General features: G+C 35.3%; 1 protein-coding gene across 11 annotated transcripts in view; it reads left to right on the top strand.

Annotated features, from left to right (window-relative positions):
• The window catches only part of ADAMTS6 (ADAM metallopeptidase with thrombospondin type 1 motif 6), a 270,592-nt gene that overhangs the window by 189,144 nt on the left and 67,428 nt on the right, over window positions 1-14,020 (top strand). For 10 of the 11 annotated variants that reach the window (XR_014015831.1, XR_014015832.1, XM_081233911.1 and 7 more), the window contains one exon: window positions 9,097-9,199. The exons of the other annotated variant lie outside the window; for it this stretch is intronic. Coding sequence is in view for 8 of the 10 variants with exons in the window: in XM_081233911.1 (XP_081090037.1) it covers window positions 9,097-9,199 (103 nt within the window). In the remaining 2 variants the exon portion in view is untranslated. The remainder of the gene's footprint in view (window positions 1-9,096; window positions 9,200-14,020) is intronic. 11 annotated transcript variants of the gene reach the window in all.

Below are 14,020 nucleotides of genomic sequence, written 5' to 3'. Positions count from 1 at the left end.
CATCTACTAAAGACATAGGATATTTGGATGAAGTTTGCTCTCACTATTAAACCAAGAACTTCAATAGAATATTTGGGATCATAAACTAATCTAATAGATATGGTCTTAGGGAACTTGGGTTTGGAGAGCAGAGATTTATGGAAGTCATGATGCTGAGGGTTCAAGTCCTCTTTGGACTTAAAGATAAATGATTGTTAAGGTCCTGACAGTTTTTATAAATGAGCAAATGTAGGAACTAGCATGATTATCAGGTAGAGCCATTATGAGAAATAAAGACCCCAGATCTGTGCTCAATCTTCTAAAAAGTGTTTGCTCAAGAGCTGCTAAAAAAATACTTTATTATGTATATGGAATCTCCTTTTTATTGACAAAAAAGAATATTGACTATTAAGCAGGCATTTCTGCTTTCCTGAGCAATTTTTCACTGCAGTGACTGAAACTATCATGCAAAATGTTCTCAGAGGGTAAAAGTTGGTGTACATAGTATAAGTATTTTAAGTAGCAGAATTTATAGGTCAGTGTTATAAATACTTGAAAACTTGATATTTGTCAAGAGTAAAGATATTGCTGTATTGAGTTTATAAACCAAATTTTATATCAAAGCCTAAAGAAGAAATATTAGCTACTGTGCAAAGGACTCTTCTACATTTCTAAAAAGAATGTTCTGGTGTTGCTTAGCTATTTTCCAGAAAATCCTTGTGTTTTTCCTATTCCATTTTATTTGTGATTTGCATGTCTGCTTGATAATGTGACTAGGATAGAACTTCTGGTGAAAAGCCTAAGCTCCACCTTGGCTGGGGGGAAGTCATATTATTCTTGCATCTTAAACATCTCATTTCCTCCTTTATTTTATGCATCAAAGCTATAAAAAATTATGGAGACAAAGGATTTTCCAGGTCATCTGTGGTCTGTTCTAAAATTTAAGCATAGGTTATGTAGTACAGGGACATTTTTTTCAGTCAGCTTTGCTAGAGGCACATGCTGTTCTGCAGTTTTTTTCTTCATTGCGTAAGGTCATTAAATGGTGTCATTGCCTTGGTTGTGGTACACAGGAAAAGTATAGCCTATATTCAGAAGTAGTACTGTAGTGAAAAAGGTATGGACTTTGGATTCAAGCTGACTTAAATTTAATCCTGACTATAACAGGATTGTTTCTATTTTACCTTGACAAGATACCTAACTTCACTAAACTTCAGAGAACTCCTATATAAAGAGTATAATTATATCAAACTTGCAGGGTTGTTTGAGAATTAAAAGAAGTAACACTTTGGGGCTTCCCTGGTGGCGCAGTGGTTGGGAGTCCACCTGCCAATGCAGGGGACACGGGTTCGTGCCCTGGTCTGGGAAGATCCCACATGCCGCGGAGCGGCTGGGCCCGTGAGCCATGGCTGCTGGGCCTGCGTGTCCGGAGCCTGTGCTCCGCAACGGGAGAGGCCACAACAGTGAGAGGCCCATGTACAGCAAAAATAAAAAAAAAAAAAAAAAAAAGAAGTAACACTTTAAAACATCTAGTGCTATTCCTGGTACTTAATCTGTATTTACTACAGTGTAGCTATTACTGTATACATTTATGTTTTATAGATTACAAAGTACTTTTTATATAACCTCATCAAGTCTTCAAATCACTTTTATAAAGGGAAGGACAGGGTTTTGTTTTGTTTCTTAATATTTTAAAACGAGGAACTAAAGCTCAGCAACAGGCTAGTGTCTTGGAAGGGATTCAGTAAGGCATAGAATTTCTGAGTGCTGCTCTAGCACTCTTATAACAGATGGAGCCTTCGGGAGGTGGTTGTGGCAAAGCAAGCTCTGAAAGAGTTTGGTCACCTTTGACATTGTCTTACTTCCAGTCTAACCTTACCCTGCAGCAGAACCAGATAGCTGAGGACAATTATGAAACCACAGACCTTGCCCCCAGGGAAAGGTGTGGGGTAAGTGATGCCAAGGTACAGAGTTGATCCATTAACTAACAGTGTTATAACTGTGTCCCAAGTTATAATTAAAAAACATATATTTATCAACCACATTATTCTCATATACTTCAATATACTTATAAAAGTATACTTTCATATATATGTATATATATATGTGTGTGTGTGTGTATATATGTATAGATATATGTATAGATACACATATATATAAAATGGCAAAAAATAGCAGGAGCAGTGTCATTAATCTTTAGGTTAGTATGAATTTTATAGAGTGCATCTTGTTGTGAGAAATAAAGATTAGCTTTTAAGCACAGAATAGAGCTTTCTTGTTTATTTTGTTCTTTAAAGCGACATTTAAAAAATCACAAAGTAAAAGTTTGTTTCTTAACATCTTTACAGGCTTAGGGGAAAGGGTCATGCTATGGATAGATGACATTTAAATTAAATTTAGGCCATACAAGGCATATAGAAATAGTTTTAATTTTGAAAACTTGCATACAAGATTATGGTATCAAACATGACAGCTAGATTTAAGTTTGTCTAGACAGTGTAGGTTTATCAGGCTTTTGTTTTCTTTTTCTTCAGAAGTAAAGGTACAGTGAAATTACTCCCCCAGAAGCAGAAACTATTTGGGGGAGAAAATATGAGCAGTTTGCCTCAAAACTGGGTTGAAATGATTCACTACATGCATTGAACACTAAATTTAACCTTGGATATGCCCTTGTGAATTACTTTAATAAACTGATTAGACAGTACCTTATAATTAGGAAATCAGGAGTTTTGTATGCAACTTGTAAAAGAGGGTGTGGAAGCAAGGCTTTTGTTAGCCCATGCGGCATCTTTATGTATATCACTCCTGTCTGGGTGAACAAGCAGAAATATGTCCCTTCTTCACAGTCTCATGTCAAGTGCATGACTTGCTAAGCAAAGCAAAGGTTGAAATCCAGCCTCCACTTATGCTCCTTCAACTAATAGGGTATAATTGACTAAGAGTATGTTGCTATCCTGAAGAAAAAGAACATTAAATTTGGGGAGTGTAGAAGGTTGGTCCAGTGTAATAGTGAAGAAGCACAAGTGCATCTGGCATGAAAGTAAGAAAGGAAGAAGAAGCAGAAGGTGGGAAAGAGAGAGAAAGGGAGTAGAAGAACAAAATGCCAGTTTTGCTCATTTTGCTGTGTTCCCTGAGGCTGTAGGAATCCTGGCATCTTCCCAGCCTGTAGGAATGCTGGTATCTTCCCAGCCTACACATCTTTTTTTTAGGAAGAAAAGAGGAAAGGGAAAGGGGGGAAAGAGTTTCATTTTCGGCTTGCTTCTCACTCTTTATTACCCATAAGATATAATACAGTATTTGCAGAATTTTCCTCATTTGGAAAACATTTTGGGATGTATTGCTCTTGAAGGTAAGGGTATTTGGGGTGTATTTTGCAAATGAAAAAAGAAGGCATAAAGAGATTCCGGGACTTTCCAAGGTCACCTATTCTTTGGGATAAAATCCAGATTACAACTCTAGTAACAGAAATGCCCCTAGACAGTTGGTCAGCAGAAGCTTTCTTTCTGCAGCAACTTTTATGCCCCAGGGAATTTTTTTTTTTAAGATTCATCTGCCAATAAAAAGCATAGTCAAAGGAGATTCTTTTAATCTATCAGTATAACTGGAAGCGTAAGATAGTCTCTAGAATGTGCTAACTCACATATTTCTCTAAAAAAAAAAGTAGTGAAAAAAGATACTAATACTAACTTTTTGTATCTTTGAAAATACTAAGATCAAAAGATACTGAGACCTGCAGTGTTGCTTTCTGGGTTTATGTGGGGCCCTGCTGGTTACTTTTTAGAAGAAGAGGATGCTTGATAAGTGTTAATACTAGGAGGCTGGAAACCTGTCAGGCTTCACTTAAAAAATTTGTTGCTTATGCCTACTGTTTTCTGTTGAGGTTTCTGCATAGTGTCAACATTTATTATACTTAAGTAACTTAAAAAGCATTACTCCCTAAACTCTCCACTATTCTTAAACAAAACAAAAATATATTTTATGTAATTTTTCCTTAAGAAGTTACTCTTTTCTTTGATCTTTCATTCTTTGCAGCCGGAATACACAACTCCTACTGAGCTTATTTCTAATCAACACAGATTCAGAGCATTCACTGAAGGAAACATTTAAATCAAGAGAACAGAACACTAGCTGATATATGCTAGAAACAGAAAGGCATGGGGTCAAGTCCCCAAGTCTACTACAGTTTCCAATTTACAGCACCTTCCATCTTCCATGTTTTTCTGTGGACATCCTAAACACTCCTGCCTCAGGGCTTTGGCGTTTAATGTTTCCTGGAACACTCTTTTCACAGGTTTATATGTAAGTCACTTCCTCAGTTTCTTTTAACTCTCTGCTCAAGTGCTACCTTATCAGAGAGAATTTCTCTTGCTCTACCATTTAAAACAACTCCCTCACCCGTGCCCAGCCCACCCCGCCATCTTAGTACCCTGCTTTATTTTTCTTCTTTCTCATCTCCAACTACAGTGGGCTCCAGGAAAGCAGGGACCTAATCTGATTGGTTTATTCTCCAGAGCCTAGAATCCTATGTTATATATAAAAGCTTTTTATATATATTTGCTGCATATAAAGAAGACACTTAAGGCCAGTTCTTGGTGCCTGGTTTTAAGAGTACTAATGACAAGTTATTATGTCCCCATAGGAAAGCCATCAAGGTCTAGATACCTTTCAATAAGGGATTAGATTTGTTCAGTGTGGGTCCAGAAGAAAGGTGCAAGACCACTGGGTTATGGGAAGGAAGACAGATTTTGGCTGAAAGAAAGAACCAGATGATAATTGCAGCTGTCTGAAAAGTATTTGATCTATCTTTCTGTAGATTATACAGATTGTGTGACCACTTTGGAGGTAACTGTACAGGAAGTTTAAGAGTTTTGTGCGAATTATATTATATTCTGACATCAATTCTTAAAAGTGTTTGATTCTGTATTGAGTCAAAAATTAATAATTGAGCTTGGTTCTTCTGCAAAATGCTGCCAGACATGTATCTATATGTTAACACCCGAAATCAAGGGTTGGCAAATTGCCCCTTCTGGGTAAAATTTGGCCCATCGCCTCTTTTTGTAAATAAGATTTTAGTGGAACACAGCCCTGACTGTCATTTACATAATGTTTATGGCTTCTTTCACACTATGATATCACAGTTGAGTAGTTGTAACAGAGGTTATAAGGCCCACAAAGTCTAACATACTTACTGTGTGGCCCTTGACAGAAAAAGTTTGCCAACCTCTGCCCTTAACCAATAAATTGCAAAATATAACACAAGGAAACATATCTCTATTCAGTCTCCCGAGTACCACTACCACTACTACTATTCCCTCCTCCTTCTCCTCCTTCTTTTCTCCTTCTTCTCCTTCTTCATCATCATCATCATCATCATCAACTATTTTATCTGTAAAGATCCAACCATAATAATATAAACCACTCTAGATATTTAAACAGAGGGGATCTAATGCAAAGAATCGGTTACGTGGATAATGGAAGAGGCTGACAAGCCCATAGATCAGCGTCAGCAGAAAGATACCACCACTCCTACCAGAAAAACATAGGAAGGAGGTAGTTTTATTAAAGCCTAGAGGCTGAAATCACACAGCAGAATCTGGAACCATACAACTGGGGGTTGGGGTGGCTGTTGTCTGATACTGGAGCCACAAAAATATTCTACTTCTGCCCAAGATGCTGCTTGAGGTAGAGAGGAAATGAGAGAAATACCCTGGCTTCTCTGACTAGTGCCTTCCGTTGCCTGAACTCAACCAGAAGTCAGCTTACACAGAGGCCTAGGAAATGGAGCCTGCAGATTTGTTCCCCCGAAATAAAGAGCAGAGCAAGAGAATGGTGAGGAATGAGTCTAAGGATGCCTAGAGCAAATACCACACAACTGCTAATGGTTATTGTTTGCTACCAGTAGCAGGTACAGAGCTAAACAGTTTACATGAATCCTCACCTACTGAGTAAATACTAATGTTATCTCCAGTTTATAGATGAGGCTTGGAAAATTAAGTACATTGCTGAGGGCTATGAATTAAATACATAAGTTAGAATTGAATCCAGGTCTGTCTTACTCCAAAATTCTTACTTTCAGCTCTCTCATTTTGTAAATAAGAAAAAAAGTAGTTTGGAGCAGATAAACTTATAGCTGGTAAAGACAAGGCTAGGTCTAGAACCCAAGTTACTCCTATTAGGTTTTCGTACATCTTAAGAACTTAAAAACCTATTGCAGCATTTAGAGAGTCCAGAGGAGGCCCCCACTCAGATGCAGGAAGTGTCTTTGCACCTTGAAACTATTACTAAGCAGCCTTCCTGGACACAATTTACTCAGTTATAAAATGGGATTATTAATTATAGCTACCTTATGAGAGTGTTGAGAGAGCTTAAATAGATACAGATCTAGAGACCTCTGAACAGTGTGCCATGAGATAGGTACTTACTAAATGCTTAGAAAAAGGTAAGTAGGTGTTCTTATTGTTAATATTCTTATTACGCTGAACCTGGGAGTGGTTATCACAGGAAAAGAATAGATCAGAAATCTTATGAAATGTTATCCAAGTTTGTCATTAAACAGTAATATCCTCCTTTTGGACCTTTTACTTCTCTTCTATCTGGGATAATAATTACAAGATAGTTAAGAATAGGATTTTTGTTCATTTTTGGTTTTTTTTGAAGAGAGACTTTTTATTTTTATTTATTATTTATTTATGGCTGCGTCAGGTCTTAGTTGCAGCACGTGGGATCTTTCATTGCGGCAGGCGGGCTCTTCGTTGCAGCGCGCGGGGCTTCTCTCTAGTTGCAGCACTCGGTCTCAGTAGTTGCAGTGCACAGGCTTAGTTGCCTTGCAGCATGTGGGATCTTGGTTCCCCGACCAGGGATCGAACCTGCGTCCCTTTCATTGGAAGGTAGATTCTTAACCACTGGAGCACCAGGGAAGTCCCTGTTTGGTTTTGTTTTAAGTGAGTGGCCCTCGAGATGCCTTAGTTTATTAATTCAGGACTTTTTTTTTTTAACCGGTTCTTATCTATGAAATGCTATCTATTATGCTTCTATACAGTTCCTTTCTTTCATCCAGGATAGCTGTTGTCCAACTATTCCCAAAATATGACCTTTTCTTTCCTGTCCCCATGGCTTTACTTGGCTTCATTTTTAATAGAGTCCTTTTTCTTTCTTAACCAGCTCAGTTCCTATAATACTTTGTAATATTATAAAGAATAAGTATATATGATACTTTATTATAATTCTTATAATATACTCAAGATTTTCTTCCTCAACAAATATTTCCCTAACTAATCACATGACGCATTGATCTTTCACCTATATACAGCACCTGTAGACAATCTATAATGTGCTGTCATATACTTATTGCCTGAGATAGGGCTGTAGCTTTTCCGTTTTTATCTTGTTACTCCAAATAGATTGAAAGTCATGCTTGGGTGAAGTTTTAGGTGGTTGGTGCTTTACAAATACTTAAGTATTGTGTGAAAACTTGTGGCTAGATTTCAAATTACCTGTGTTTTATTAAATTGATGATATTTGCTTAAAAACTAGTCTTGCTACGTGGCAAAGCCACTGACAACCTTGGTCGTTTTCTGGGATTCCCTGAAAAGGGCTTGTAAAGGGAAGCATTTCTTTATTCCAAAGATTAGCACACCATGAAACAAAAGACCCTGGAAGCATATCCTTCCAGCATCATGCACTATGTAACCTATGGTAAATAGTTATTTTTCATTTTTTAAAAGGCAAATAAGAAGGATAATTCAACAGGCAGAACCAATTAGGTTTAGCATTGCAGTCTCATATTTTAATGTGCAGAAAATATTTTAAAATGCAAGGCTCATAACAGAATGTAGACCTGCTGTCACTATTTTCAGAATATGAGGCTTTGGACTTGATATGGTAGAAATTTTAACCACAGTATATAGGAAGCAATGATGGCCATGCACATATTTGCACCTTGTGGTCTATTAGTTTTGCACATGCTTCAAGGGACCATTTGCAATGTACTGATCTCAGGAAACTGTATAAAGTAAATGTAGAGATCTAAGGGAGGGTAGTAAAATGTTCTCAAAATGATCTCTGAGATTGTAACATACTCGCCATTTATTCACAATTGAGACTTTTATCTAATGACTTATTTTGTTCTGTCATATTTAAGGGAAATGTTTTCCCCACCCATGTTTCAAAAGCAGTACTTTGCTTTTTAAGTGCTACTGCTCCAGAACTCTAAAAGATAAGTCAAATCAGGTCATATTTCCTCAAACACTATGAGAAGTTATACTTTTAATTCTTTGTGAACTTTAAGATTAAATTTAGGATGGCCCTGTGGTATTTGGAATCCAGACCTAACTAGATTGGCAAGATTTTCTTCTCTAAAAAACTGAGGCAGAAGAAGCATTCCAAACTTTTAAAAACAAATAATCCTCTCTTCACCCTCTCAACATCCTTCTCTCCTCCACCACCCAACACATGTACATGTTTTGAAAATTTAGTATTTTATTTTCTGTGATGTTAATAGATTAAATGTAAATCTTAATAAGTCCGAATTCCTTGAATTTAAAGGTGTTTAGACTTGAGGCCTAGCATTTTGCCCAATTCATTCCACATCTTAAAATATGGTTTTTGTCAGGGCTAGACAGTAAACAGCTATAGTAGTTGGGATCCAAACCACAATTAATAGTGCTGAATGTCATGTTACAAACCTGCCTCTTGATTTCTTAAAATAAAGAGCTGGGAGTAGCTGTGGCAACTGGACCTCAAATACTGTTACCGAAAAGGATTTTGTGTTTTAGTTTCTTCATCTAGTTTTTATGTCTGTTTATAAGGAGATACCTGATGGATTGATTGCAAAGTGGACTATGAGATGCATCTGAGTGTAAAGTTATATGGAAACTGTCTAACACTTAACTTTGTTTAAGCTACTTCAGTTATTTCTTCTGTGGCTAAGATTACAATTCAGACACTTCAGGCATAATACTGGTTGTAAAACAGTAAAGCAAATGCCAGAATTATAGCCAGAGAATAAGGGAGTGAGCTAATGTGATGGAGTTCAGGCACTTTTAATTTTAGGGACATTGTCCCTTGGTTTTGGTATTTTTCAACAATCATACTATTTATGATTTTATTTTATTTTAGCCATGTCCTTTGGGGGCCCGGGATTTTCGAGAGAAACAGTGTGCAGACTTTGACAATATGCCTTTCCGTGGAAAGTATTATAACTGGAAACCCTATACTGGAGGTAATGTATAACCTGGCAGAGTTTTCATCATGCTTGAGAGCTTTGCAAATATAAAGGAATATATAAATACATACAAACATGCCTGTACATTCATATACATACTAGTAAAAATTAGTGTTTGCAGATCACAGGAAAGTGCTTCTAGTACTATAAAGGTCTCGTGTTTTAGTTTCCCTGTAATAAAGTTAATATGTTAGTACAAATGATCAGAAATCATTTTTTAAAACCCAATTCTATTTAACAAGGTACAAAGTTCCTAGAAATGATGTAAATCCAAATAATATTTCTGAGTTCTTGAGACTTCCTTGGGGTGTATAGACATTATATTATAATAATTTACAATTATTGAATATGTGGAATTATCACCCTAAAAACAAATTATAACGATATAAATCAACTCAAAAGAGGCCAGGAAAATCTGTGTCTTTCTTGGTCACAGACCAAGGATCTTTCCATAGATGATTATTGTTCTTTTTCAGGGAAACATTTTTTGCTCTTTATTTTAGGCAAGTATCAGACACCAATTGCTCTGTAAGCACAAGAAGTTTTCTTATGCTCCCAAAATACAAACTAAATTTTGTTAAAATTTTCTCTTAGAAAAATAGAATGTACTCTTAAAAAAACTTTTATTTATTGTTTTTCCAATATCTTAGTTTTTTGTTTTTTTTCTTGGCCATGCCACAGGGCTCTTGGGATCTTAGTTCCTCAACCAGGGATTGAACCCAGGCCCCAGCAGTGGAAGCACCAAGTCTTAACCACTAGACTGCCAGGGAATTCCCCGAACATCTTACTTTGAAAACTTTCCAACATAGAGCAATATTAAAACAATTTTGCAGTGACAACTATATGCCCACCACCAAGATTCTATCATTAATATTTTTAATATACTGTCTTTATTACATGTCTAGTCATCTCTCTATCCATTCATTAATTTATTCTATTTTTCAGGTGCATTTCAAAGTAAATTGTAGTCATCAGTATACTTGCCTCTAGGTGCTTCAACTTGTATAAGTTTAACCGCAGTTCAATATTTATTTTCTTTTTTCTTTTCAGGGAAGATTATATACAATGAAATACACAAAACTTAACTGTACTTTCCCTGAGTTGTGACAAATGCATATACCTGTAAAACCTTACTGAGTTATAGAACATTACCATTACCTCCAAAATTCTCATAGTCCTCATACTTCTTCCCATTTAGTAGCTGCCTCTACCTACTTCCAAGAGGCAACCAGTTCTCATTTTTTTTCCTTACCATCAATTAGTTTTTTCTGTTACAGAACTTCATGTAAAGGAAATCATGGCATATTTACTCTTTTATGCAAGGCTTCTCTAAGCCTAATGTTTTTGAGATCCATCCATGTCCTTGCAAATGTAATTAGTTCATTCTTTTTTATTGCTGAGCAGTAATCCATTGTACTAACCAGTTTGTTTATCCATTCTGCTATTGATGGAAACCTGGATTGTTTCTAGTTTTCAGCTGTTATGAATAAGCGGCTGTGAACATTTGTGTATGTCTTTTTGTGGGCATATGTTTTCATTTCTCTTGGGTAAATACTTAGGGGTGGAATTGCTGGGCAATAGGGTAGCTGTGAGTTTAGTTTTAAAAGAAACTGCCAGATGTTTTTCCAAAACGATTGTACCAGTCACACTCCCATCAACAGTGTATAAGAGTTCTGTTTGCTTCCCATCCTTGCCAACATTTGGTGTTTTCAGTCTTCTTCTGATGGGTGTATAATGTTGTCTCAATGAAGTTTTAATTTGCATTTTCTGATCATTGAATATGTTGAGCACGTTTTCATGTGCTTATTGAGCATTTGCCTTCTTTTATAAAAGTTTGTTCAAATCTTTTACCTATTTTTTTGAATTTTATTTATTTTTTATACAGCAGGTTCTTATTAGTCATCAATTTTATACACATCGGTGTATACATGTCAATCCCAATCGCCCAGTTCATCACACCACCACCACCACCACCACCACCACCGTTTTCCCCCCTTGGTGTCCATACATTTGTTCTCTACATCTATGTCTCTATTTCTGCCCTGCAAACTGGTTCATCTGTACCATTTTTCTAAGTTCCACATATAAGCATTAATATACAATATTTGTTTTTCTCTTTCTGACTTACTTCATTCTGTATGACAGTCTCTAGGTCCACCCACGTCTCTACAAATGACCCAATTTCGTTCCTTTTTATGGCTGAGTAATATTACACTGTATATATGTACCACATCTTCTTTATCCATTCATCTGTCGATGAGCATTTTGGTTGCTTCCATGACCTGGCTATTGTAAATAGTGCTGCAATGAACATTGGGGTGCATGTGTCTTTTTGAATTATGGTTTTCTCAGGGTATATGCCCAGTAGTGGGATTGCTGAGTCACATGGTAGTTCTATTTTTATTTTTAAGGAGCCTCCATACTGTTCTCCATAGTGGCCATATCAATTTACATTCCCACCAACAGTGCAAGAGGGTTCCCTTTTCTCACACCCCGTCCAGCATTTGTTGTTTGTAGATTTTCTGATGATGCCCATTCTGACCGGTGTGAGGTGATACCTCATTGTAGTTTTGATTTTCATTTTTCTAATAATTAGTGATGTTGAGCAGCTTTTCATGTGCCTCTTGCCTTTGCCTATTTTTAAATTGGTTATTTATCTTTTTATTCTCAAGTGGTTCATTTATCAGATAGGTTTTACAAGTGTTTTCTCACAGCCTATGGCTTTCTTTACTTTCTTTGCTTTTCTTTATGTTTTAAATGGTGTTTTGGATGAGTATAAGATTTTAATTTTGATAAATTCTAATTTTTCAGTTTTTTTTAATTTTATGGTCATTGTGTTCTATGTCCTGTCTTAGAAATCTTTGCCTACCTTAACTCAGGAAGATATTTCCTTCTAAAAGCCTATGGTTTTGATCTTTATATTTAGATCTACAGTCTAAAAATAATTTGGGGGTATGGTATGTATTTTTAGTGTATTTATAGACTCTGTTTTGTTTCATTGATCTATTTGTCAATCCTATGCTGGTACCACACTGACTTGATTACTTTAACGGTAGAGTCTTGGACATGGGTAGTGTAAGCTCCTCCTACTTTAATCTGTTTTTAAAGAGTCCTTTGTATATTCTAAGTGCTTTGCATTTCCACGTAAATTTTAGAATCAGTTGTTAATGGTTACAGAAGAACATGTTGGGTTTATGATGGTTGTCATGTTGAATCTTTATATCAATTGAGGAAAAACTGATATACTAACAATATTGAATTTTCCAATTTATGAACATGGTATATCTCTCCCATGTTTTCCTTAATTTCTCTCAGCTATGCTTTATAGTTTTAGGTGTAAGGTCATGCACATCTTCTGTTAAATCTCTTCCTGAGTAATTTATGGTTTGACACTATTGTAAATAAAAGTTTAGAATTTTTTATTTTCAATTGTTTCAATTGATTTTTATATATTAACTTTGTGACCCTTCTAAATTCCCTTACTAGTTCTAATAGTTGTTTTATAGGTTGTTTAGAATTTTCTTGGTAAATAGTCATGTTATCTGGAAATAGAGATTATTTTTTTCAATCTTTGTACCTTTTTATTTTATTTTCTTGCCTTAATTCGCTGACTTGGCCCTTCAGTACAATTTGTGCATGTATTAATTATATGTGTTTTTCTTCTTTATTCTGTTAATATAGTGACTTAGTTGATAGATTTTATAATGCCAAACTGACATTTTACTCCCAGGATAAACCCCATGTGATAATGATTTATTATCTTTTTATTTATTTTCTTGTTATTGGGCTTAATTGCTAATATTTGATTAAGGATGTTTACATCTATCTTCATAAGGAATATTGACTTGTAAATTTTTTTCTTGTCATGTTTTTGATAACTTTTGGTATCAGAGTTACTCTGGCTTCCAGAAATAGATTCCTTATTTATCTTGAAGAAGTTTGTAGGGTTGATAATATGTCTTCCTTAGAATAGATTTTACTAATAAAACCATCTAGGCTCAGTATTTTCTTGTGAAAAGAATTTTTTTATTACAAACTCAACTCCTTTAATAGATAAAGAGCTATTCAGATTTTTTTATTCTTATGTCAGTTTTTGAATTTGTGTCTTCAAGAAATTTATGTTACTTCCATGTTGCCCAGTTTATTCGCAGATAATTGATAATAACATTCTCTTATTATCCTGTTTAGTATCTATAGGATCTGTAGTGATATACACTCTTCCATTTCTGCTATTGATAGTATGTATCTTCTCTCTTTTTCTTGATCATTCTTGCTTGAAGTTTATCAATTTTATTACGCTTTTCAAAGAATCAACTTTTGGCTTTAGTACTTTTTTTCTAATTAATTTTTTGCTCTTATTATTTGGGGGAGGGGTTTATTTTGGTGTTCTGCATTCCTAACATTTGATGTATTTTTATTCCTTCAGTTCAAAATATTTTCTTATTTACATTGTGATTTCTTCTTTGACTCCTGGGTTATTTAGAACTGCGTTATTTTTATTTCTAAATAGTTGCTTTTTTCTAGATTTTTTGTTATTGATTTATCATTTAATTACATTATGATCAGAGAATACTCTGTATGATTTAAATTTTTTAAATAGTTGAAATTTGTTTTATGATACAGCTTATTGTCCAGGTTGTGAATGTTCTGTGTATACTTGAAAAGGATGTGTTTTCTCCAGTTGTTGGATATAGTGTTCTATATGATAATAAGGTCAAGCTGGGTGATAGTGTTGTTCAGATCTTTTATATTCTTTCTGATTTTTTTCTGCTCTGGTTTTTTCATCGGTTCCTGAGAGAAGTGTGTTAAAATCTTCAA

The sequence above is a fragment of the Mesoplodon bidens genome, assembly GCF_964165515.1.
Source record: "Mesoplodon bidens genome assembly, chromosome: 4".
Classification (NCBI taxonomy): Eukaryota; Metazoa; Chordata; class Mammalia; order Artiodactyla; family Ziphiidae; genus Mesoplodon; species Mesoplodon bidens.
The sequence above is the reverse complement of the archived record's forward strand: the minus strand, read 5'-3'. Positions and strand labels throughout refer to the sequence as shown.